Below are 22,721 nucleotides of genomic sequence, written 5' to 3'. Positions count from 1 at the left end.
GGGCTATTTTATATAGATTTAAACAATGAAAACTTTTAAATTTGATGTTAATTTTCAACATCAATGTATCCCCTTTTGTTTGTTTGGTTTCCTGGGGGTCCTCAGCTCCTCTACAATTCAAGTAAGGGGAGCTCATGGGAAAAAGGTTTGGGACCACTGATTTAAGGGGCCGAATCGAGCCTAAAATCAGTCTTAAAGTGTGGTCAGCTGCACGTTACCTTGATGCTGATTTATTTGATCAGGACAGGCTTTAGCGATCCTGGAAGTAAACAGTGGTTTCACAGCTGCATCAATTCTGCCTCCAGACATCTTCAATGGTGTTAACCATTCATACATGTGGTTACAACAGTAGTCTTTGGTAGCCCTGTAAACTATCTGGCCTGCTCTTTAAAGTCCTAAACTTTATACTTCACATTTATGTTAAAAACCATCGGTAACAGCCCCCTGTTAGTTCCGTTGAACTGGATTCTGAGGATGATTATGTAATGGTGATTTTGCTCATATCTGTGTGGCACATTCTGTTGAAATTAGCACTGGACTCATTATTTATACTCTGACTTATGAGTAAAGCATGCAGTCTGTGAACACATCTGTGCTTGTGAAAAACTATCAGCAGTTTGTTTTCATCTTATCTTCCCTGCCAGGAGCTTTAATCCTGTTCAGTCCCATCTGGATCACATGTAGGTCAACCAAAGTTAACATGGCCCACCACTACCACATCCACAGTGAGAAATCTTGACCCATATATACGAAAATGCTTTTCCACAGAGATGCTTCTAGCTCCTATGTTCAAGTATATTTAATGAAATATGTTGTAGTTTGGACCTAAGATGACTGAACAAAGAAACAAGACAAAACAAACATGATTATAAAGCACAATGCATAAAAGTTGGTCATTTTCCAGGGATCTCAAGAAATTATAATGAGAAAACCAACATTATTATTTGAAGAAAAGGAGAGAATTAAGCCGAGATCGACCAAAATTTCTTCAGAACAATGGCAAAATGGAGTGAAATTAAAATATATGGAGTTATGTCTGCACAGGGCTTCCACAGCTCAATAGATTAGCTTAAGAACAGTGTGTAGAGAGCTTCATGGAATGGGTTTCCATGGCCGAGCAGCTGCATCCAAGCCATACATCACCAAGTGCAGTGCAAAGCATTGGATGCAGTGGTGTAAAGCACGCCGCCACTGGACTCTAGAGCAGTGGAGATGCGTTCTCTGGAGTGATAAATTGCACTTCTTTATCTGGCAATCTGATGGACAAGTCTGGGTTTGGCGGTTGCCAGGACAATGGTTCTTTTCTGACTGCATTGGGCCAAGTGTAAAGTTTGGTGGATGGGGGATTATGGTGTGGGCTTGTTTTTCAGGACCTGGGCTTGGCCCCTTGGTTCCAGTGAAAGGAACTCTGAATGCTTCAGCATACCAAGAGATTTTGGACAATTCCATGTCCCCAACTTTATGGGAACGGTTTGGGGATGGCCCCTTCCTGTTCCAACATGACCTTGCACCAGTGCACAAAGCAAGGTCCATAAAGACATGGATGAGAGAGTTTGGTGTGGATGAACTTGACTGGCCTGCACAGAGTCCTGACCTCAACCCGACAGAACACCTTTGGGATGAATTAGAGCAGAGACTGAGAGCCAGGCCTTCTTGTCCAACATCAGTGTGTGACCTCACAAATGCACTTCTGGAAGAATGGTCAAAAATTTTCATAAACACACTCCTAAACCTTGTGGAAAGCCTTCCCAGAAGAGTTGAAGCTGTTATAGCTGCAAAGGGTGGACCGACGTCATATTAAACCCTATGGATTAAGAATGGGATGTCACTTAAGCTTATTTGTGAGTCAAGGCAGGTAAGCGAATACTTTTGGCAATATAGTGTATAATAGATCAGGATTAACAAGAAAGTCAAAGTTCTTTGTCATCTTCTTGTCCTTAATCCTACAGCCAGTGGCAGATTTAGCAATTGTGGGGCCAAATTGAACACATTCATGTGGACCTCAACATCCAATGCTTTCCCCCCTTTAAAAAAAAGTATCTTTGATGTGAAATCAACCTAAAATGACTGGCAAAGATTTTTGAACAGAAAATGTCAAGGTGGCTTTAAAATGTATGTTTGGAGACTCTAGATGGGCATCCAGTTGCCAAATGGCATCAGAGCTATGTGATGCTCAATTTGCATCTTTATTTTTACAAGTTATACAAATGTCAATAAAATAAATCAATATGAAGTGTAAAGCATTACATAAATTAATATAAATAAAAGCTATATCAAGTTTTTATTGAAATTGAAAATGCTTTTTATTTAAAAGTAAAGAAATCTTCAAAGAAGAAAATAGTTCCATTTTGGATTTTTTTGGTCATGTTCTACCAAGCAAACCAACTGGCCAAAATGTTTATTTTTACATGTTTGTATAGTATTATTTTGAATACAAGTTGTGAAATATCAGTAACACCAAATGACTTGTTTTTTTTTTTAATGTTTTTCTAAATGAAAAGGTAAAAAAGACATCCTTGTTCACAGGGATATTTACATCTTATTTTTTAAAGCTTTGGTGCCACTATACCATTGCCAGATTTACTTTATATTTTACACTTTCATGAGTGTGTAAATCCCCTTAAAATGTTGACTGGCAGAAGACAGAACGGTGCAGGAGAAAGGGTTAGGGTTGTTGCGTGTTCAGGTAAAGTCCGCCCCTGTCTACAGCTGGAGTCATGTGAGTTGGTGGTAGGCTCAGTTTCAGCTCTTAAAGCTGAAGATACTTGGCCTCAATAAGAACAATATCATTACTGTGGATTACTCAGAAGATCAGTCTGATCTCCATGGATGTGAAAGGTTATGACCAGTTTGGATAGGAGCCTAGCGTGTGACATCTGCAGCTATCAGGACCAATCAGCTGCTCTGTCACAGTGACGAGCCAGCTGCTGAGCTGCTGCTGCAGATAGAAAGGTAACATGACAGACTGAGACATGTCTGTTTCTCTGCATGCAGAGCAATGGCTTGAACGGATTTAACAGTAAGTGTTTCTCTTAGATAAGAAATTCTTTCCCCATTCTTGTCCAGTTAGTTTGTTTTTAGTAAAACATCTGCTCATTGATTCCACCCTTATAGAAATTCAGCTAATGATGTGTTTCTTAAAAAGACAAAGACAAAAGAAAGGCAACCCATCTTTTTTTCAAATTTTCACATTCCAAAATAAAAGGAATTAATGTTGCAACCCAAAAAAGTTGGGACATTATGCAAAATGTGATCCAATAATTTGAAAATCCTTTCAATGGGAAATGGATTTTATAAAGAATTCCAAAACATGTACAGTCTTCGGTGGTGTTAGAAGAAGAGAGGGTATTAATACCATGGTTAAGATTTCCTGTCCCAACTTTTATGGAACATGCTTCAGGCATTGAGCTTGGAATATGTGTACATCCACCATACTCTCTTATAAAAAAGTTTATCCACTTGAACATTGAATATCTCATCATTATGCTGTAATTGAATATAGGGTAGGATTTAGAAATCAAAGTTTTCTGTTTTTTTTATTCACAATTTAAAGAGTTTAGGCAAAAGCAGCAAATGCAAGTATAACACATTAAGAAACAATAAGAAATCAATCCCCAAGTATGGAGTGAAAAGTCTTTCATGTTTCCCTCAATCAACATGTGATCATTATTTTACACTTAAAGGCCTATCACTCATCTCTGTTATTTCTGCATGGAGCAAAACAGACTGTGATTTTCTGCACTCTAAATCTCACTGGCACTCTAAAAGCCTGACCAAAAACCTAAAACTGTTACGTTTTTTATTATACCTATTATGAGTTGCATTGCAATACCACTAATAAGCACATAAAGCACAGAGTCAGTGATGTGCAAGATGAACTGCAGGCAGCTGGTGAGCTGCTGAGAACAGCGCTCAGTTTGTGCTCATTTTAAAGCTTCCAGCAGATGGAAACAGCAGCTGGATTTTAAGCATTTCCCAAGAAGATTCTTCCATTATCATTCCATGTTTAAGCACTGCTTCTAATGAAATATGAAATACAGATGCAGGACTGAAGGAGGTAAAAGTGAGTATGGGTCCAGTTCTGCAACATCCAAGTGTTTCAGATGGCTAGCCCACAATGACACTGCACATTTCTTATTTTCTGGAATTGTACAATAAATGATCGTTCACTAAAAATGAAATCTCTCTTTTTCAAAAATAGTGCTTTGAAATATTGTTCTATTCCTCCATTGGACAAAGATTCACCTACTGGTTTTGTCTCTATCGACATGGATTACATTTAACCAGCGCATCCTGAAGATTTAGGCTCACAGTTTGCTCTGTCTGTGCTGGAAACAGCACTAAGCTGTCTCAGAAACCCCCACAGAGGTTCTGTAGTGGTTAAATCAGCCTATCATTCATACATTGTGTGATGACCCCTGACTGTGTCGCTGTTCCTCATGCAGTCTCCCACTCCTCTGTCAGGCTGCCTTCAGGTAAACAGGTGGAGACACCTCATTGGATGTCCTGCCCTCTGTCAGACTGGACCTGGGTTACTCAAACAGGCTCCTCAGTCTTTCGCTCTCTCTTTATCTCTTACCATCATCACTTTAGTCTGTTGTCTTTCTTTTTGTCTACACAACATCACACTCATTCATCATTACAAACACTAATTTACTGACTAAGTTCTGTATACTGAGATATTTTATCTTAGTTATCCATAAATCATTGTTTGAATCCCTCTAAGATGGTGTAATCTTTCTCTTTGTCCAGCTCTCTGAGCCTGGGTTGAAACAATTGAAATGTTTAGAAATAATTCAGATAACTATTTGAATTTAATTTAAAGAATCATTAAAATTCACAAATACAAAGAAATGTAGTGATTGATAATAAGAACAGATTAAACTTATAGAAGACAGCAGTAAAAAAAAACAAAACAAAGAAAAATCACTACTCTTATCAAAGAAACAAAAAAGGAACTTTATTTTTGCTGTTGTATGATATAGCCTATTTCAAAATGTAACCCCCCCACACACACACTTAAACCAAAATTGCCTTTCTAACTAATATTAGCAATGTGGATAGGAAAAGTGACTAGGATATTTGGAAAGTAATGTCAGACTTCACAGCTAAGCCATGATGTGCACAAGTGTAAGGATAATAAAGTAGGACACACTGGAATAACTTTTAAAATAATAAAATAATTGGAAAAATAAAAGAAAAAATGGGTCAAGAAAATGCACAACAGGGGAAATAATGGGTGGAAAATAGGTAAAAAGTGGTTCAAAAGTTGCAAAAATGGATTAAAATGGACAAAAATGAATTAGGAATGGCATAAAACAGAAAAAAACAGTTGGGAAAATGGTGAAAAGTGGTTATAAGTGGAAAATTGAGTTAAAAGAGACAAAAATTGGTCAAAAGTGGCAAAAATGGGAAGAAATAGATAAAAATGGGTCAAGAAATGCACAAGAGGGCAAATTAATGGTTGGACAAATGAGGGAAAGTGGTTGAAAATGGGCTAAAATGAGTGGAAATTGACAAAATTGGTTTGAAAATGGCAAAAAGAGAGCCAAAAATGGGTGGGGAAATGGTGAAAAGCTGTTAAAAAAAAAGGAGGAAAAATGAGTTAAAATAGACAAAAACTAGTCAAGAAAGACAATAAAAGGGGGGAAATTTGGTGGGAGAATCGTGAAAAGCGGTTAAAAAGGGGAAATAATTGGTTAAAGAGGCAAAAATAGGTCCAAAAATGCACAAAATGGCAGATAATGGTTGGGGAAATGGTGAAAAGGGGTTAAAAAGTGGCATGGATTAGTCATTTGAAAAGTAAAAACCAATAATATTCTTAGACACATTTTAGCTTAGTAACTGCTCAGCTTTAACTCAAATTCTTTTCTACACACATTTTTTTAACAACAGATTTGTTTTACAGATGCACAACATTTTTCTGTTGTTACAAATATTTTCTGCATGCATGCAAACCTTAACTTTTTTCACAAAATATTTTTGCTGATATAAAATGTTTTTACAGGTTCAACATATTTCCAACCCTTATTTGATCCCACACTGTTGGAGTCAATAGGTTGCTACAGTGACAGTATTAACTCCTCTCTTGACCAGCTTCGTCATGTGTTTGTGATAGTTATGGTGGGGTTAGTTGTCCTGCAAGCTAGCGATGGCTGGTGCCCGTGTAGTGATCAGCTTGGATGTGGCCTTTGTGACAGATTTTTTATCAGATCTAGAAAGCATCTTTATTGAAAGGGGAGCAACGAACCACACTGAAAGTTTTTCTTGGTAGAGAAGATGTTTTATTTCTTCTCCCAAACACCCTCGTCATGAGTTTCCTCTACCAACAAGCTTCAACATTTGTGAACTACAACAGCATCTGTCTGTTGAGCTCAGGTTGCTACCAGCATGTCTACTGCCCTTTCTTTCTAGCTGCTTTAATTGGCCTCTGATGAATGTAACAGACAGAATGTTTGTCTGAGATTTTTTGAAAAGTCCTCCCATTCCTAAAGACTTTCTGTGGGAGGGTTTCTAGATGAATGTGGAATATATATTATATATAAATATAAAATATATATAGCATGCCACCTGTGCAGCAAGTCCAGTCATGAAATTTCCTCGCTCCTAGTTCTGTTTGTTGAGGACCATGAAAACTAATAACTGCCTCACCCTGCTTGGTTCTGTCTCTGGTTTTAGGAAGAATAAGGAAACTTCTCAAAAGCATTTAGTGCTTTATATATGAGGAGCAGGAAATGTAGAGAAATCCAGATATCTGAGGACATAGACCACAGAATAATCTCATAGTCTCTCAGAAACAGTCATCTCTAAACAGGCCAACCATAAGGAAAACAAAACTTGAATGAGTCTGCTCAAATTGTGATTTTTTAACTAAATACCCTGACCTGACCCTATCAGAGGAGATTAATGCAGCTAATTCAAGCAGATTTAGTTTTTCCTACTGAAAACTGATGCTAATGGAGACTGCGGGGTCGTATTACATTCAGTCTGGCAGGATTAAAATTAGAAACTTTGCCAGACCTCAGGCTGCACTGAATCAACACTGCTGTGATACAGAGATGCTCCTAGCTCCTCCCACACTGACACGCACACTCTCACAGAGGATGGCACGCTCAGAGGATGGACCGACTGATCCTGAAGAGAGCAGCAGGGAGACGGAGCCACAGGAGGAACCAGTTTTACTTTTACAGCTGTCTGGTGTGGGAAATTCTAGGATAGACATGTGGTATGTTTATGATGTTTTTATGTTCATTTGTACATAAGGAGACCAGCAAATGTTTTGCAAATTAAATTAACTGTCTATTAAACCTTGGAGTGGTGGTTTAGTGGGATCGTTTTTATGATCTTTATTTACGTACCCCACCACCACAACGTCAAATGTTACTTTTATTACTTCTATTAATACCTGAACTGATGATGCACATTTCATAGTTTTTACTTTTGCATTTAGTTCTAAAAATGATATTTTTGGACCAAACAAATTAAAAAAAAAAGACAAAAACAAACAGTAACAGTGATTTTTACACTGTGTATCATTAGACATGCAGCAATGTTTAAAGTGTCTTAGATTTACATGGCTGTGTGCAGTTTGCAGTGGAAAGGTCTTTTAACTATTCATTTTGTTTTCACTTTTTAGAGTAGTGATTGCAAGAAGATGCATGATATTTTGCATTATATATATATATATATATATATATATATATATATATATATATATATATATATGTATCTTCTTGCTAACACTACATTCAAATAAACACAAAATACAGTTTCCACTGTAAACTGCACACAGGAGTGCAAAATCTACAACACTTTAAACATTGCTACATTTTTACTGATATACACAGAGTATAAAAATCAACATTGTGTTTGTTTTTGTCTTTTTCTTATTTGCTGACAGCTGCTGTGAGCAAAATACCTTATTTCCTTTTATATCGTTCCCTTATTTCCTTTTTTATCCATCATCACCATGTTCCTTTTTTGATAAATAAGTTCATATCATACTCTTAAATCTTCCCAAAGTCTTCATTTTCTTTCAAAATTAAAGCAGGGCTGTATCCAAACAGAAAGTCCATCACCCTTAGTTTAAGACAGTGTAAAAATCCCCAAATCTAAGTTTTTTAAAGCAAATAATGGATTTTAAAATGCAACAAAAACAGATTAATTATGATGAAAAATTCTGTTTAATTTTGATCACAGATTAGTTTGTTTGCTAGCCCTAGTTTGAACATGTTTCCAGAAACTGTGGCTTAATTTCTTAAAACTCTTAACAAACTAGAAAGTATGAAAGAGGATTAGGGCCACTGAAGTTTCCTTGGATCTTTGCTGAGATGTTTCTACACTTTGATTGGAGTCCATCTGTGATAGATTTAATTGATTGCACATGATTTGAAAGAAAAAACACGCGTCTCTATAGACGGCCTCACAGATGACAATGTATTTCAGAGCAAAAACCAAGCCATGAGGACAAAAGAGCTGCCTGCAGAGTTCAGAGAGAGGGTTGTTGACAGGCACAGATCTGGGGAAGGATACAAAAAAACTGCAGCACTGAAGGTTCCTAAGAGCACAGTGGCCTCCATAATTCTTCAATGGAAGAAGATTGGCACAACCAGGACTCTTCCAAGAGCTGGTCGCTAGGCTAAACTGAGCAATCGAGGGAGAAAGGTCTTAATAAGAGGGACGACAAATTAGAGGGTCACTCTGAGTGAGCTCCAGAGATTTGTAAAGATGGGACAATGTTTCAGAGGACAACAATCCACCTATCTGGAGTGGCTATGGAAGCCTCTCATCAGTGTAAAACACATAAAAGCCTGATTGGATAACACATGGAGTTTTTCTAAACTCCAAGCTGGCTTTCAAAAGCTTTTAAAGGGTCTGAATACTTTTGTCAAAGTGATATTTCAGTGTTTTATTTTTAAGTAATTTGAAAAATAATCTAAAATGTTGTTTTCACTTTGTACTGAGTGTAGATTAACACTTAGGGGGCCACGATCATGCCAGTGTGATTACATCATGTGCTACTTTTGTCACATGACAGTATGGAAACATAACCACATTTTGCATTGAAATCACTTTGCATGGAAAGCATGATCTTTTAGCTTTTTTCAATTTTGTTTGATGTCAATAGGCCGAGTAAAACAGGAAGAATGATCATTTTAATTTGATATAAAAATTAATGTTACACATAGGGGACAGTGGACCATGCTGTACAGAACAGGCACTGGTATTTTTCATCATTTCAGCATATTGTAATTTCTTTTTTTTTAAAAATGACAATATATTGGTTTAAATAGCAATTTAAAAAAAAAAATCAATTTTTGTGGGGTGTTGTGTTTTTTGGAGGCCCTATATCTAATACAGTAAATTAAACTTAAAAAACATAGTTTTTAGTTTATAAAGTTGAGGTAGTGCTGAAAAAGATTATACAAACATGAGCATGGTATACATTTTCTGCGTGGTTTATTTTGTCAAAAATAGCCAGTGGACCTCTAAGGGTTAATGAAAAAGTGAGGGGGCTCAGCTACTGTAGATCATAAACACCAGGCATTGAAGAAAAAAACGAAGGAAGCAGATTAATTTGATTCATTTACATCTTGAGATGTAAAAGTGAAAACAACATGACTAGTTATTAGACTGCTGTTTTAGATGATGTTGCATATTTAAGGCCTCCCTCTTCATGGTGTGTTTTCAGGGGCAGTTCTACCGTTCACATCAGTGATCATCAGAGAGATGTGCTCTTCTCAGCAGGCTGCCCCCTCTCTGTCAGTAAACATTAACAGAATTATTCTCTTTAAATGCAGATGCATACATTTTTACTGTAACAGTAATGAATACTGTAAAGCTCATGCAGATGTTTTCTCTGTTTGGTGACTCATGCAGCTGCACAAAATGTGAGTCCATAGTAAGGGTCAGACAATGAACGCCTCCTCCTGCTGTGATCCTCCTGTCACCACGAATCAGCTCAGCTCCACATCTGACCTCAATTATAGCTGTGACTGGCCGGCTCCTCGCTGTAACTGGACATCAGTGGACCCAGAGCTGCAGCTGCCAACCTTCTCTACAGCGGCCAAAGTCAGGGTCATCATCACCTTCATCCTCTGTGGCATCTCCACCTTCTGTAACCTCACCGTGCTGTGGGCGGTCAGCGGCCACAAGCGCAAATCCCACGTCCGAGTGTTGATAATCAACCTTACCGCAGCTGACCTGCTGGTCACCTTCATCGTGATGCCAGTGGATGCAGTGTGGAACATCACAGTTCAGTGGCTGGCCGGCGACCTGGCCTGTCGCTTCCTGATGTTCCTCAAGCTCCAGGCCATGTACTCCTGCGCCTTTGTCACAGTGGTGATCAGTCTGGACAGACAGTCGGCTATTCTCAACCCCTTGGCCATCAGCATGGCCCGCAAGAGGAACAGAGTTATGCTGTTGGTGGCGTGGACCATGAGCGCCTTGTTCTCAATCCCACAGGTAGGTTCAGGTGATGCCAGATTGGTAAGATAGATGATTGGCTCAGGGAGACTATAGAGGAACTGAATCAAAAGCTGTTTTTCAATATGCACTCCTGGAAATTTGAAGAAAACTTCAAGACAGCCTGTTACTGAAATGTATCAGTTGTTTTTCAAACTTGTTCCTCACGAGGGGGGAGTTTTCTGTGGGAAAGAGGGGGCAGGGAGGAAGGGCACAGGGGTTCGTCTTTATCTCCTCATAAGGTGGGATAAAGTGGAGAGCTTTCTGTGGCCCAGTCAAATGAGGGCTCATGGAGGTCAGGCAAAATCATGGTCCATCGTAAAGTGACTCTGTGATAACCATACTTTATGTTTAACCTGAATAATAATAACTATTATCAAAGTAGCTGAAATACATTTTATCTATTAATGCTGTAGTACAATATGACCTTTTTCAAGATGTAAACCCCTTTCCTTAAAATAGAATGACCTTTTTTTGGTGATGTTAACAATGTGAATGGATGCCAGAAAACAAAGTTAAGGAAAGTAAAACAGTTTGAGTGGATTTTAACAAAGTAAATGAACTCAAAAAGTGGCAATAATGGGATGATGGTGGCAAAAAGTGGCAAAGCTGGGGTAAAGTAGCTAAAAGTAGGAAAACTTGGTTAAAAGTGGCAACAGAATGGCAAACTGGGTTTATAGTGGCAAAACAGGTGCAACATTGGTTTAAAATTGGCATAAACTAGAAAAATTATGTTAAAAGTTACTCGAAGTAGGGAAAATAGGCTAAATGTGATAAGTGGTAAAAAATAAATGTTTAAAAGTGATGAGAGACAAACATGGGCTAAAGTAGCAAAAAAAACATAGCAGAATGGGTTCAAAGTGGCATTAAGTGAAATAAATGTTTTTAAAGTGGGAAAAATTGAATATAAATGGGTACAAAAGTGGCAACAAGTGGTAAAAATTCATTAAAGCAGCAAAAAGAAGTGAAAAAAGTTGGTTCAAGGTGGCAAAAAATGTTGGAAAAAATGGGTCAAAGGGCGATAAGTGGTAAAAATGTATTTAAGTATCAAAAAAGTGGCAAAAATGGTTACAAAAGCAAAAACAGTTCCAAAATGGGTTTAAAGTGGCTAAAATTTGTATGAAGTAGTAAAAATGGGTTAAAATGACAAAATAGATTAAAAGTGACCAAAAAAAGTGGCATAAATAGGGTTACTCTTGCCAACCAATTGCAAAAATTGGTTGAAAGAGGCATAAATGGTTTGGAAAAAATGGTGAAAAGGGGTTAAAAAGTGTCCTGATTTAATCATGTCAACATGAGAACCCAACAACAGCTTGACACTCTCCTTAGCTCCAAAATGAGATAACTGTTAGCTAGGATGCCAGCACATATGCTACTTGTCCAACACATACATTGACATCGTCATTAAATCACTCTGGGACTGGGCCCAATCACTGGGTTTTTCAGGGGCCCAGCCAACTCTGTAGGCAGGCCTGGTGAGAACTATCATGGCAGTTTATACCTTTATATAGACAGGAGCTTTGCAAGATGGATTCGCCAGTGAGAAACACAGAAATGGGCATATCCATCTGCTTTGCAAGGTTATAGTGATAGTGGACATGCAAACAAAGGAATACAGCAGCTCCATCATGAGGGTCTCACTGGCTGATATTATTGCCATCAACCCCCTCACCTTCTGTTTGCTCACAGTTTCTCTGACTTTTCTTCTTTGTGATCACATATCAACTTACCCTGACTTCAATTGCAAACTCACAGCCATGTCAGACTGGGTTCATATTTGCTGTGTGATAGGTGACCTCAGGCTTACACCATCATGGGTTTCATACCAGGCATGGATGTGCTGTGTGTCTGCAGCATCTCCCTGCTGTCACAGCCCTGTCTTTCCTCTCTTACATCAATAAATCTTCCTCCAAGTGACTTGATTCACCCAGAAGTTGATCAGTGTAAATACATGGGTCACTGGTTAGCACTTTCAGCCACTGAACTCCCTTGAAAGTCAAGCCACTTGGTGTTTAACAACACCTAGGGGTCTATCCGTCTTTCTGCACAGGTACTTCATTGTCTATTGGTGGTCTTTTTTCTCTTCTTAAATCTGCTCATTTTACCACATCTCTTAACTTCCAGCTTCCAAATTAAGCTTAACACAAAAGTCTGGAAACAGGGTTGAAAAAGACTGAATATTTACAAGGGCTTGGGGTCTTAACATATTGTTAGGTCTAGGCTCGGATTTAAAAAACTGAAAGATCAGCTGATGGAACAAATAAAAAATATTAAATCTAGAACGATAAGCCATGTTAAAAAAATGCTGTTGAGTCTTCATACTTGCCCCCAACATCATAATATGGATGTTTTTGTGATTCACTTTCCAGAACCTGCGTTGCAAAGTGGCTATGCCTAAACTCAGTGATTCCCAAATGTTTTTTCCTTGGAGCCCCCCATGACTCAACAACATACATGGTGACCATTTCATAAACAAAACCCAGAGGAAATAGGTCTTCATGTTATTCTTGGCAAAGGGCTCTGAATAAACTACTTACTACATGTTTTATAATGACTTAAGTTCATGTCAGTCATTTAGACTGACAAAACTATTTATCCCAAAAGTTACGTTTGAGGCAGCTTTGAAGACAGCGGTGCTGACTATCAACAACACATCGAGCTGCACCGCTGAAATGTCCAGCAGTGATTGCTCATGTTACAGACAAAACATAGCTAAGAAGAAAATGTTCAACTGTGTATACCCAATGAAAGTTTCATTGCATTGATCATAATGTTTCACTTTTTATCCCCCAGATATTCATTTTCCATAACGTGACCATCACCTATCCAGCGAACTTTACTCAGTGCACCACTAGAGGGAGCTTCGTCACGCACTGGCAGGAAACAGCTTACAACATGTTCACCTTCTCCTGCCTCTTCCTGCTGCCGCTGGTGATAATGATCACGTGCTACACTAGGATCTTCTTCCAGATCTCCAGACGGCTGACGAAGAAGAGCTGTATGTTAACACCTGAGCTTGGTTTCACCTTAATTCAATGTTTAGATTAAAAGAGTGGAAGTTGACTAGTGATGGGTTGTTTGTGAGCGAGCCGGTTCAAAGGGCTGGCTCTTTACTTGAACAATAAGAGCTGCATCTCGTTCGAGATATCATTTTTACTATTACCAGTTTTATCGTTATATAGATTGTGTGTGTCTGTGTGTTATTTGATTAGTAGGGATGATCTTTTGTCCTCTACTGCAGGCACACCATGCATTAAGGATTTGTGTTTGATGGTGTAACATTAATGTTTTATTTCAGGTGTGTCATAGCCCAGCCAATGAGCAGACTTCATCTGACCCGCAAGGTGTTTTGGGGAGACTGTACATTTTGAAAAATAACTCCATGATATTGTTATCAATTTTAAAAACTGAGCAAAGTTGGAATAAAATACCTGCCCAAATATCAGTCATATGTTATGATATTGCTAAAACTGGCAGGTCAAATGAAGCCAAACTGGTACCCGAATGAAGAGCCGCTTGGGAGCCAAAAGAGCCGGCACTTTTTGCTGAGCCGAGCCAAATGATCCGGATCACTGAAAAGAACCACAATTCCCATCACTTAAGTTGACTTTACACTGCAGTCTTTTCAACAGCCAAGGTGGGGCGACTCCAGTGGTTGTACAAAGAAGTTTAGCCTGATTACAAAATAACCTTTCTTATAATTTAGAAGATCAATAAACTGTTTTTTCCTTTCTGAGTTTAACGCATAGCTTTAAAACTGACATAGTATACCATTAATCTAGAAATTTTGATCTCAATCTAGAGTAGATTTGACAGTAAAGTTTGCTACGCTTTGGGGTAACTACCTGTTATGATTATGCCACTGCCTCTGTGATCTTAAACCAGGATAAAGACATAACAGGTGTAACCATGCTCTTGGCCAAATATGATCTCTTACTGTTCCAAAAAGCCAAGATGATGGCAGCCAAAATACACTACTGGATGATTCAGATGAGGATTTTACAAACCAGTAGTTAATGTTATGTTGGCTTAGTCCACCTTTATTATATATACTGTTTAGAGTATTGTCAAGGAAAAATATTTCTCTCTCTCTTTCCTCCAGCATCACCAAATGAGCCACACCTTCGTTGCTCAAAGAACAACATCCCCAGAGCCAGAATGAGGACTCTAAAAATGAGCATCGTCATCGTCATCTGCTTCATAGTCTGCTGGACTCCGTACTACCTGCTGGGTTTATGGTACTGGTTCTTTCCAGACGACCTGGAGGGGAAAGTCTCCCACTCCCTCACCCATATCCTGTTCATCTTTGGACTTTTCAACGCCTGCTTGGACCCCATCATCTATGGACTGTTCACCATTCGTTTCCACAAGAGGCTGAGAAGCTGCTACAGTAACACTGCAGTGATGCCAGACCTACAAACTGATGCTGTGATAATGAAGGATCTGAAATGTTCCTCCACTGTTTTGTCAACAAAGAGTAGTGAAAAAGACAACAACTGTGCTCAGGATGGGACAAATTCTGTAGACAACAAGGCTGTGAATGTGTTGAATGAGGGAGGAGAGGGAAAAATGGGACTTTTAGGCACTAAGAGCACAATATGATGACAAAAATAATAGTAAGAAATTAAAGGTAGGGTTTTATAATTGACTTGTCAATTATAAATCTATGACTCACAGAAGATGTCTGTCTACGGTCTCTGAGCACCTGCACAGATGTGGTTGATTATACGACAAAATTTAGCCAACTATAAGACACTCTGACCTAAATAGCCATTTGTTGTCAGTGTATGCTATATTGAAAAAAATTTCTGGTGCCCTGCTTTGCTATAAGGAAGTCTCATCTTAATCAGCCAGCAGGTCTACGCTGAGTGACCCGAAAGTAATCTCTTAAAGTAATAAAAGTTGTGCACTTTGATATCATTGGATCCAAGTTTGTGATTATTTTATGTCAAACGTCATCAGGCTGACACAGCGAAGACTTCAGAGCTTCAGTTTTTCTCATCAACAGCTGACGGTGGTTTAAGGTTGAAAAAAACATCATCATGCAGTAAAAACAGTATGAGCTGACAGGGGGCTGGTAGCCTAATGGTTCTTGCCTCATGTACAGAGGGTGTTGTCCTCAAAGTGGCCAGTCCAGGTTCAAGTCCTGCCTGTAGATCCTTTCCACCATGTCATTCCCCTCTCTCTCTCTCCTCCCAGTTATTGACTGTAGTGGTAATTCTCCAAAAGACAAGAAACTTAAAAGACTGACAACAATCAGCAGGAGAAACTTTCTGGATTTCACCGGCACCTGCAGGTGGACACCTCTGTCCACACCATCAGGGATGTTTTGTCCAAGCGTCTTTTATACATAAAAACACCATATTATGCTACATCACGGATCACATTTTTGATCTTTTTGTCCTTCAGGTACCAAAATGTTGGACCCTAAAACTCAAGTCCAGATAACCTTTAGCACCAGGACAGGTCATGTCCAAACTCAGATATTTCCAAGACACAGATAAGAAGTTCACGACAGCCCTGGGGACTGGACATGGACTACACGCTGAAGGGTGTATGATTTTCACCAGAATTACTGTACATGGTACTCATGGCAGCACAGAAGTCCATGTGAGGTGAGGACTTGGTCACACAAAGTTTCCCATGGCCCACACAAAGAGGTTTATACCAGGCATTACAAGGTTATTCATAGTTTTTCATGACTTTTACCCTATCCACTGTCCTATCTGAATAGAAGCATTAAAGCCCCAAAGTGCACTGAAAAATGTCCACAAAGATATGTTTCCATTTGGCTTTTTTGGTTTCCAATTGTGAAACTTTGAAAAAGATCTTCAAATCACTGCTGTTAAATTCAACAGGGTGGATGGTCAGAGCAGCAGACTGCAGACTTACATGAGCTGGTGGATACCTCTGATTCAGAAAGAACTCTTTTTTTTTGCCAAATTCCAAGCTTGAGTATGGTCTCATAGTTGGGCTGTTTTGTTTGTTCTACCTTAACATGTGAATTTACCACAATATTACACACCTTACCTCTGGTTTCCACTATGGTTACAGAGGTTATTTAACCAGAAATAGGTTCATTCCAATAACTTGACAGGTCAGGTAGACTATTTTTTTATTCAGTTGCATGGATATATTTCACATTCATCTGGGAAACCTACCATTCAAAGAATTTGGGACTCCAGGTAAAACATCTTGGAAGGTGACTGGACGAAAGTTCTATCTGTCAAATTTATTGAGCGTAGACATGTGAGGCTCCAGTAGGAACAGCAGTGAGTTTCTTTTCAAAATCGACAAAAGTCGTGTACTGACATGTCTACAGTCGCCATGGTTCGCGTTTTTCCTCGGCAGCTGTGCACGCACAGCTCGATAGTGGCTACGTCACGCGTTTTGTTGCTCTGATTGGCCTGTAAAGATGTGACAGAACGTTCATCCAATCCCACTTTGAGCTTTTTTCAAAACCTCTGCCTTTTCCCAAACATTTCCTATTGAAGCTTTCCCAGATGGATGTGTGAAACAAATCCAACTGGCATGTCAGGTTAGCTATTTTATGCCTCCAGGCTAAATGATATACCAGCAATAGCCATTGTACATACTGGCTTACATAAAACCCTGCTGGTAGTTATCGTCACTTTTAGTCATGAAAAGCTTTCAGTTCTGTTCTTTGCTCTTTTCAAACCCATTTAGACTTAATGCAAAGTTCTTGTGTGTATACCTTTAAGATCTGATGAGATGTAGGCATGCTTTTCCCTTTAAGACCTGATGCAGCGTCTACCTCTGTTTTACGACACTGGATTGATGAACTGCAGTAAGATTTACTGAAATACACTGGTGCAAATGTGCAATTTCTCATGACCCTCGGGATTTGGGAGGTTGTTACTGAAACAGTAAAATACTTAAGTTTTAGAGGGCTTATTTTACCTTAGGGTCTAAATGGGTTGACACAAAGTGGCCCAGTTCTTACATAATTGTCTATACTATACACAACATCCAAGCTAACTGCTACCATGGTGTCAGTTTTTGCTAACAGCTCACAGTGTTCAACCTCACTCAAGATCCCACGTTATTCGCCTCAAGTGATGCTGATTAGTCAGGTCTGCTCTCACACCTGGCATGGTGTTTTCAGATTGGAGCTTTGTAATCTGATGACAGATATGGAATCTGGCCAATCCATGAGCTTCACCAGGTTAGCTATCTAAGGAGGGTTAAACAGAAGTCTCTTCTTCCAGAGCGTGCTGCAAGCCAAAATGATGAATGGATTTTGAAGAGACTGTATGACGGTGCACTAGCTTAGTGAAAAAGCAGCGATCAGGCTACTACAAGTCATCAGCTTGTTATGAAATACCGCATGACTTATCAGTCAGTATGAATCATCAAATACCCATTTTGCTTCACAGGCTGACATGGTTGATAAACTATGTGCTTTATTCACGCAGTTGAACACGATTACTGGCCCTCGTTCAGTTGAGACCAACAATAACTCAGTATCACATCTATGTAAAACAAATAGAATTCATTGTCACATCTATGTAGAATAAATGTTAATCTTTGAAATAGTCACTAGTCTGTCCTGACTGAAGTCCTGTTTCTGTCTTAGTCTACTTTTAACTTTCAAGTAATAACCACAGCCCCTTAATTTACAACAGACTGGAGAAGATGCTGAAATGATCATCTCTTTATAAGAAATAGAGAATGTGTTGTGAATCAGGAACCGGTTTGAATTAAAAAACGACTCTGAATCAAATCATGACCCTGGAATCAGAATCAACTCAAATCTTGAAGTGCCTAAAGATTCACATCTCTAGCTGGGGGCTGCACAGTGGCACAGGGGTTAGCGCTGTTTCCTCACAGCAAGAAGGTCCCTGGTTCACTTCCTGGTCAGGGCCTTTCTTTGTGGAGTTTGCATGTTATTAGGTTAACTGGTGACTCTAAAATTGGCCATAGGTGTGAGTGTGCCTGGTTGTCTGTCTCTATATGTCTGCCCTGCGACCAGTCCAGGGTGTAGCCTGCCTTTTGCCCAGTGACAGCTGTCGCGGGGATAGGCTCCGGCCCCCGCGACCCTGAACGGGATAACCGGTATAGAAAATGGATGGATGGATTAAATGGGGATCTCTTTGTTTTCAAATTGTAGATATTAACATCCTTTTGCATCCACAGCTGCTGTTAGAATGCTACTTTTTAAGTTTTGATTTGCTTATTATGTCTTTCAGAGCCCTTAGACTAAACAGCTGATCACTGCACTGCAAATGAAAAAACTACAAAAATAAAAACTATTTCTTAATAAAGCATGTTTAAGGCCTGATTTTTTTTTTAAATAAGCTAAATTATGGTATGTGGTCCAGGGTCTGTGCTGACACTTCATAGAGTTTCTCTATAAACAGACCAAGCTGACTGTCATCTCCTCTGAACTAAACGAACTACTTATAAATACCTCATTAAACCCCTCTTACTAAAATAGACCATCCCTTTATCATGTTATAGACCTTAGCCTGTATTCGACTATTTTAGCCCACAAAACAAAACTGACATAAAAATAAGCCTCCCTCAAACAGATGTGTTTTTGTACATGAGCTGCTCAAGGCTGTCCATCTCACTGAGGGTTTATCATCACTTAACACACAATGACATCACAATAAGGAGCTGCAATGCCTTTAAGGAATAGTACTTTAAGGTTATGTAACACCTTTATAAGCACAGTGCATATGTTTGGCGCTGCGTGTGTGTATATTGTGTAACTTGCTTCCATTTAAAGACGAGTCTACGATCTTCAGTAAGCGTTGATAAAATGCTTCAGGAATGAATGGGGGAATGGGCAGTCAGGTTACACAACAGCAGTGCCTGTGCTGCAAACCCAAGGCTTCTGTGTGTCGGACGCAGATTTAAACGATTGCTGTCTATGATACATCAAAAGATCAGCTACAGTGGTTTCATTTCTAAAATTAGAAAAAGCTGTCAAAATTAACACTGATTCAGAGATTTCACTGTCTTCAGTTCAAAATATCGTCAAAAGCCTCAGAGAATCCAGAGAACTCTCTGCATGTAAGGGGCAAGGCCAAAAACCAGCAATAAAAACTTGAGACCTTTAACCCCCCAGGTAAACCTAAGGGGTTAAGCCTGACGAGTTCACATTTCAAATTGTTTTTGGAACTAAACAGTTGGCTAAAGTACCATCTGGATTGTTGTCAACACAAATCTCAAAAGCTATCATCTGTGATGGTGTGTATTAGTGCCCATGGCATGGGTAACTTGCACATCTATAAGGCACCATCAATACTGAGAGCTACATACAGGCTTTGGAACAACAAGTATGTTTCTATTCAGATGACATCTTTCCAGGAATCTAGTCTGAGTTACAACAGCGTGGCTTCACAATAAAAGACTGTGGGTACTGGACTGGCCATCATGTAGTCCAGACCTGTCTCCAACTGAAAATATATGGTGCATTATGACAACATATCCCCTGTGCTGTTCAGCAAATTAAAATATGCAAGAAAGAAAAGGAAAGAATTCCACGTTCAGTACTTTAAACAATCAGTGTCTTCAGTCCCCAGATGCTGCCAGAGATGTTAGAAGAAAATTATCAAACAGATGTAAACATGCACCTGTCCTAACTTTATTTGAACATGTTGCATGAAACAAAATCATTATGTGTGTATATCTTCAAAACATTAGTTTATCAGTTTAAACATCAACATCTTGTCTTAGTGCTGTATTCAAATGAATGAGGAATGTCAAATCATGTTGCTCTGTTTTTACTCACATTTCACACAATGTCCTAACTTTATCGGAATCGGGGTTCTGGGTTTTGAATGCTTGGATTTTTTTCTAATAATCACTTAGTATGTTTTAAAAAGTTTTCCCTTCATCTATTGTGTTGTTTTATGTTACATCTGTTTTGTAATAAGTGTGTCTAAATGGACGTCACTCTCTCTCGCTCGCTACAGATCAGATATTCCTACAGCTAAAAAAATAACCTGAACCAAAAACATCAGCAGAAGGAATCAACATAACACTTTACAGACTTGTTCTGTTCTGGTGCCCTTTTTCCCCAAAAAGGAAAATCTCACTTTAGAACCAAATCTCTGTGCCCTTTAAAGGTCAGGGCATGTTGGCTGGGTTGAAGACTTGGTGCAGTGAACCACTTTGCCGTACATAATGCAATTTTCTCTGTCAAACATCAGGGCCGATAAAGTGCAGAGATAACTGAAAGTCATTTAGGCCACATTACAAACCCTGCACTGATTTCCCAGTTGCTCCAAGCTGTAATCATTAAAGGTTTTGTGTTGTCAAAGTGATATTTAACTCATCTGTAGTGACCTTCACAAATACATCAGCACCATCAGAAGCCTGGCTGCACTTTCAGTTCTGCTGAAAATACACCTGAGACCGTTTACTCTGTCTGATGGGATATAATGCGGACCAGTCACAAACAAAGCTGATTTTACTGAAGTCTTCTTCAAGTGAAATGCTATCATAAAATCAAAATAAGCAGTTTTATTTTTTACACACACACACACACACACAAACAAACAATTATCTGATGAAAGAGAGGTCAATAAATGACCACTTCAATTTTACCTGTAAGCTTTACTGATGAAATAGACTGTATATTGATTTAGCTGTATAATGTATCATGATCCACAGAAAATTTTGGAAGTAAGGGATTTGTTTCTCATTTCCTATTCAGACCTCCTGGCAGAGCTGGATCTACTTCCTGATCCAGGATTCATGAATACTATCCAATCCATGAGGATATCTCTTGACCAGGATGTTACATAAGAAATTGAGTGATTTTGCAAGTAAAACTAGTCTTTACAGCTATTTTTGTCATCTATTAGTTATATTTTATTATGTTACTGAACAAGCCCAATTCCATAAAAGTTAGGATGCTTCATAACATGTCAATGGAAACAGAACACAGTGATTTGTAAATCTCATAAACGCACATTTCATTATAACAGAACATAAAAAACAACAACATGGGGATCCTTGGGACCTCAGGCAGCACTGCATTAAAAACATTCATAATTCTGTAATGGAAATAACTACATAGGTTCAGAGACACTTCCAGAAATCATTGTCTGTTAACACAGTTTACCGTTCCATGCATAAATGCAGGTTAAAGCTGTATCATGCAAAGAAGAAGCCAGATGTAAACACCGTCCAAAAAAGCCAGCAACTTCTCTGGGCCAATTTATAATGAACTACGGCAAAATGGAAAACTGTTCTGTGGTCAGATGAGTCAATATTTGAAATTCTTTTTTAAAACCACAGATGATGTGTCCTGTGCACTAAAGAGGAGAGGTAACATCCAGCTTGTTGTCAGAGCGCAGTTCAATAGCCTGCATCTCTGATGGTATTGCATCAGTGTCTATGGCAAGGGCAGCACACACATCTGGGAAGACAGTATCAGTGCTGAAAAGTAGATAGAGGTTTTAGAGCACACAATGGTTTAGCAACCAGAGGTTCGTGAGGAAGCTGAATTTGTAAAATTGCGGTAGTGGGTAACTGGTGTTTTTCAAATAAATACAGTGAAGATAACAGTGTAATTCTCTCTCCGTGTAGTGAAAATAGCTTTATAAGAGGAAACAAGTCAAAAACCCCAGGTCTGGTTTAAATGCAACACTTTCAGACAAAGTTATGTTTCCGTCCACTTTCAAAAAAGCTAAATGCAAAAGTAAAAATACTGCTTAGAAACCCTTGTGCTTTATTTATAATAGTCTCATCTGATGGTGCTGACTGTGGTCAAAACAAATGCAGAGTTTGTTAGCTGTCATTGCAGAACAACAGTTACAACTTGGCCTTTATTTCTGTAAATGCCTGTTTGGAGCAGCATGCAGACAATATTGTTGAGTATAGCGACATCTTGTGGACATGTGGTGCCACTACAAGAGTGAGTTCAAAAAAACACCCCAACTTAGAAGGGTTGTATAAAATGTTCAATAAATGCCTGTCACTGAAGTAAGTCATCTTTGTAATTAACCTCAGAATCTTTTGCAGTCTCAAGCAAGGAGGAAAAACCTGAAAAATTTTCAGACATGACTCATAATATTACAGCCTGATCCTCCCATTCTGCTACTGAAACTCATACCACAAGCAAAGAGGTGGCTTCATTTATTTTCTTTAAACTGTCTGCTTAATCATAAGGCAGTAAGAACTTTGCAGACTATCATTGGGTTCTTTCTAAGCCTTTATCCTTTCATGTTTGAGTTTAACTCATGAACAGTCTTCATAATACTGCATTAATAAGGGACTTT

General features: G+C 38.8%; 1 protein-coding gene across 1 annotated transcript; it reads left to right on the top strand.

Moving 5' to 3' along the window:
* The first annotated feature begins 9,915 nt into the window (after nucleotides 1-9,915).
* On the top strand, nucleotides 9,916-15,066 carry LOC121511836 (putative gonadotropin-releasing hormone II receptor). Its single transcript, XM_041790664.1, has 3 exons — nucleotides 9,916-10,464; nucleotides 13,258-13,462; nucleotides 14,567-15,066. Exons 1-3 carry the CDS (start codon nucleotides 9,916-9,918, stop codon nucleotides 15,064-15,066), a joined length of 1,254 nt encoding a protein of 417 aa, XP_041646598.1.
* Nucleotides 15,067-22,721: the final 7,655 nt, after the last annotated feature.

Source organism: Cheilinus undulatus, linkage group 1 (assembly GCF_018320785.1).
Source record: "Cheilinus undulatus linkage group 1, ASM1832078v1, whole genome shotgun sequence".
Lineage (NCBI taxonomy): Eukaryota > Metazoa > Chordata > Actinopteri > Labriformes > Labridae > Cheilinus > Cheilinus undulatus.
This window is presented reverse-complemented; position numbering and strand designations above follow the sequence as displayed.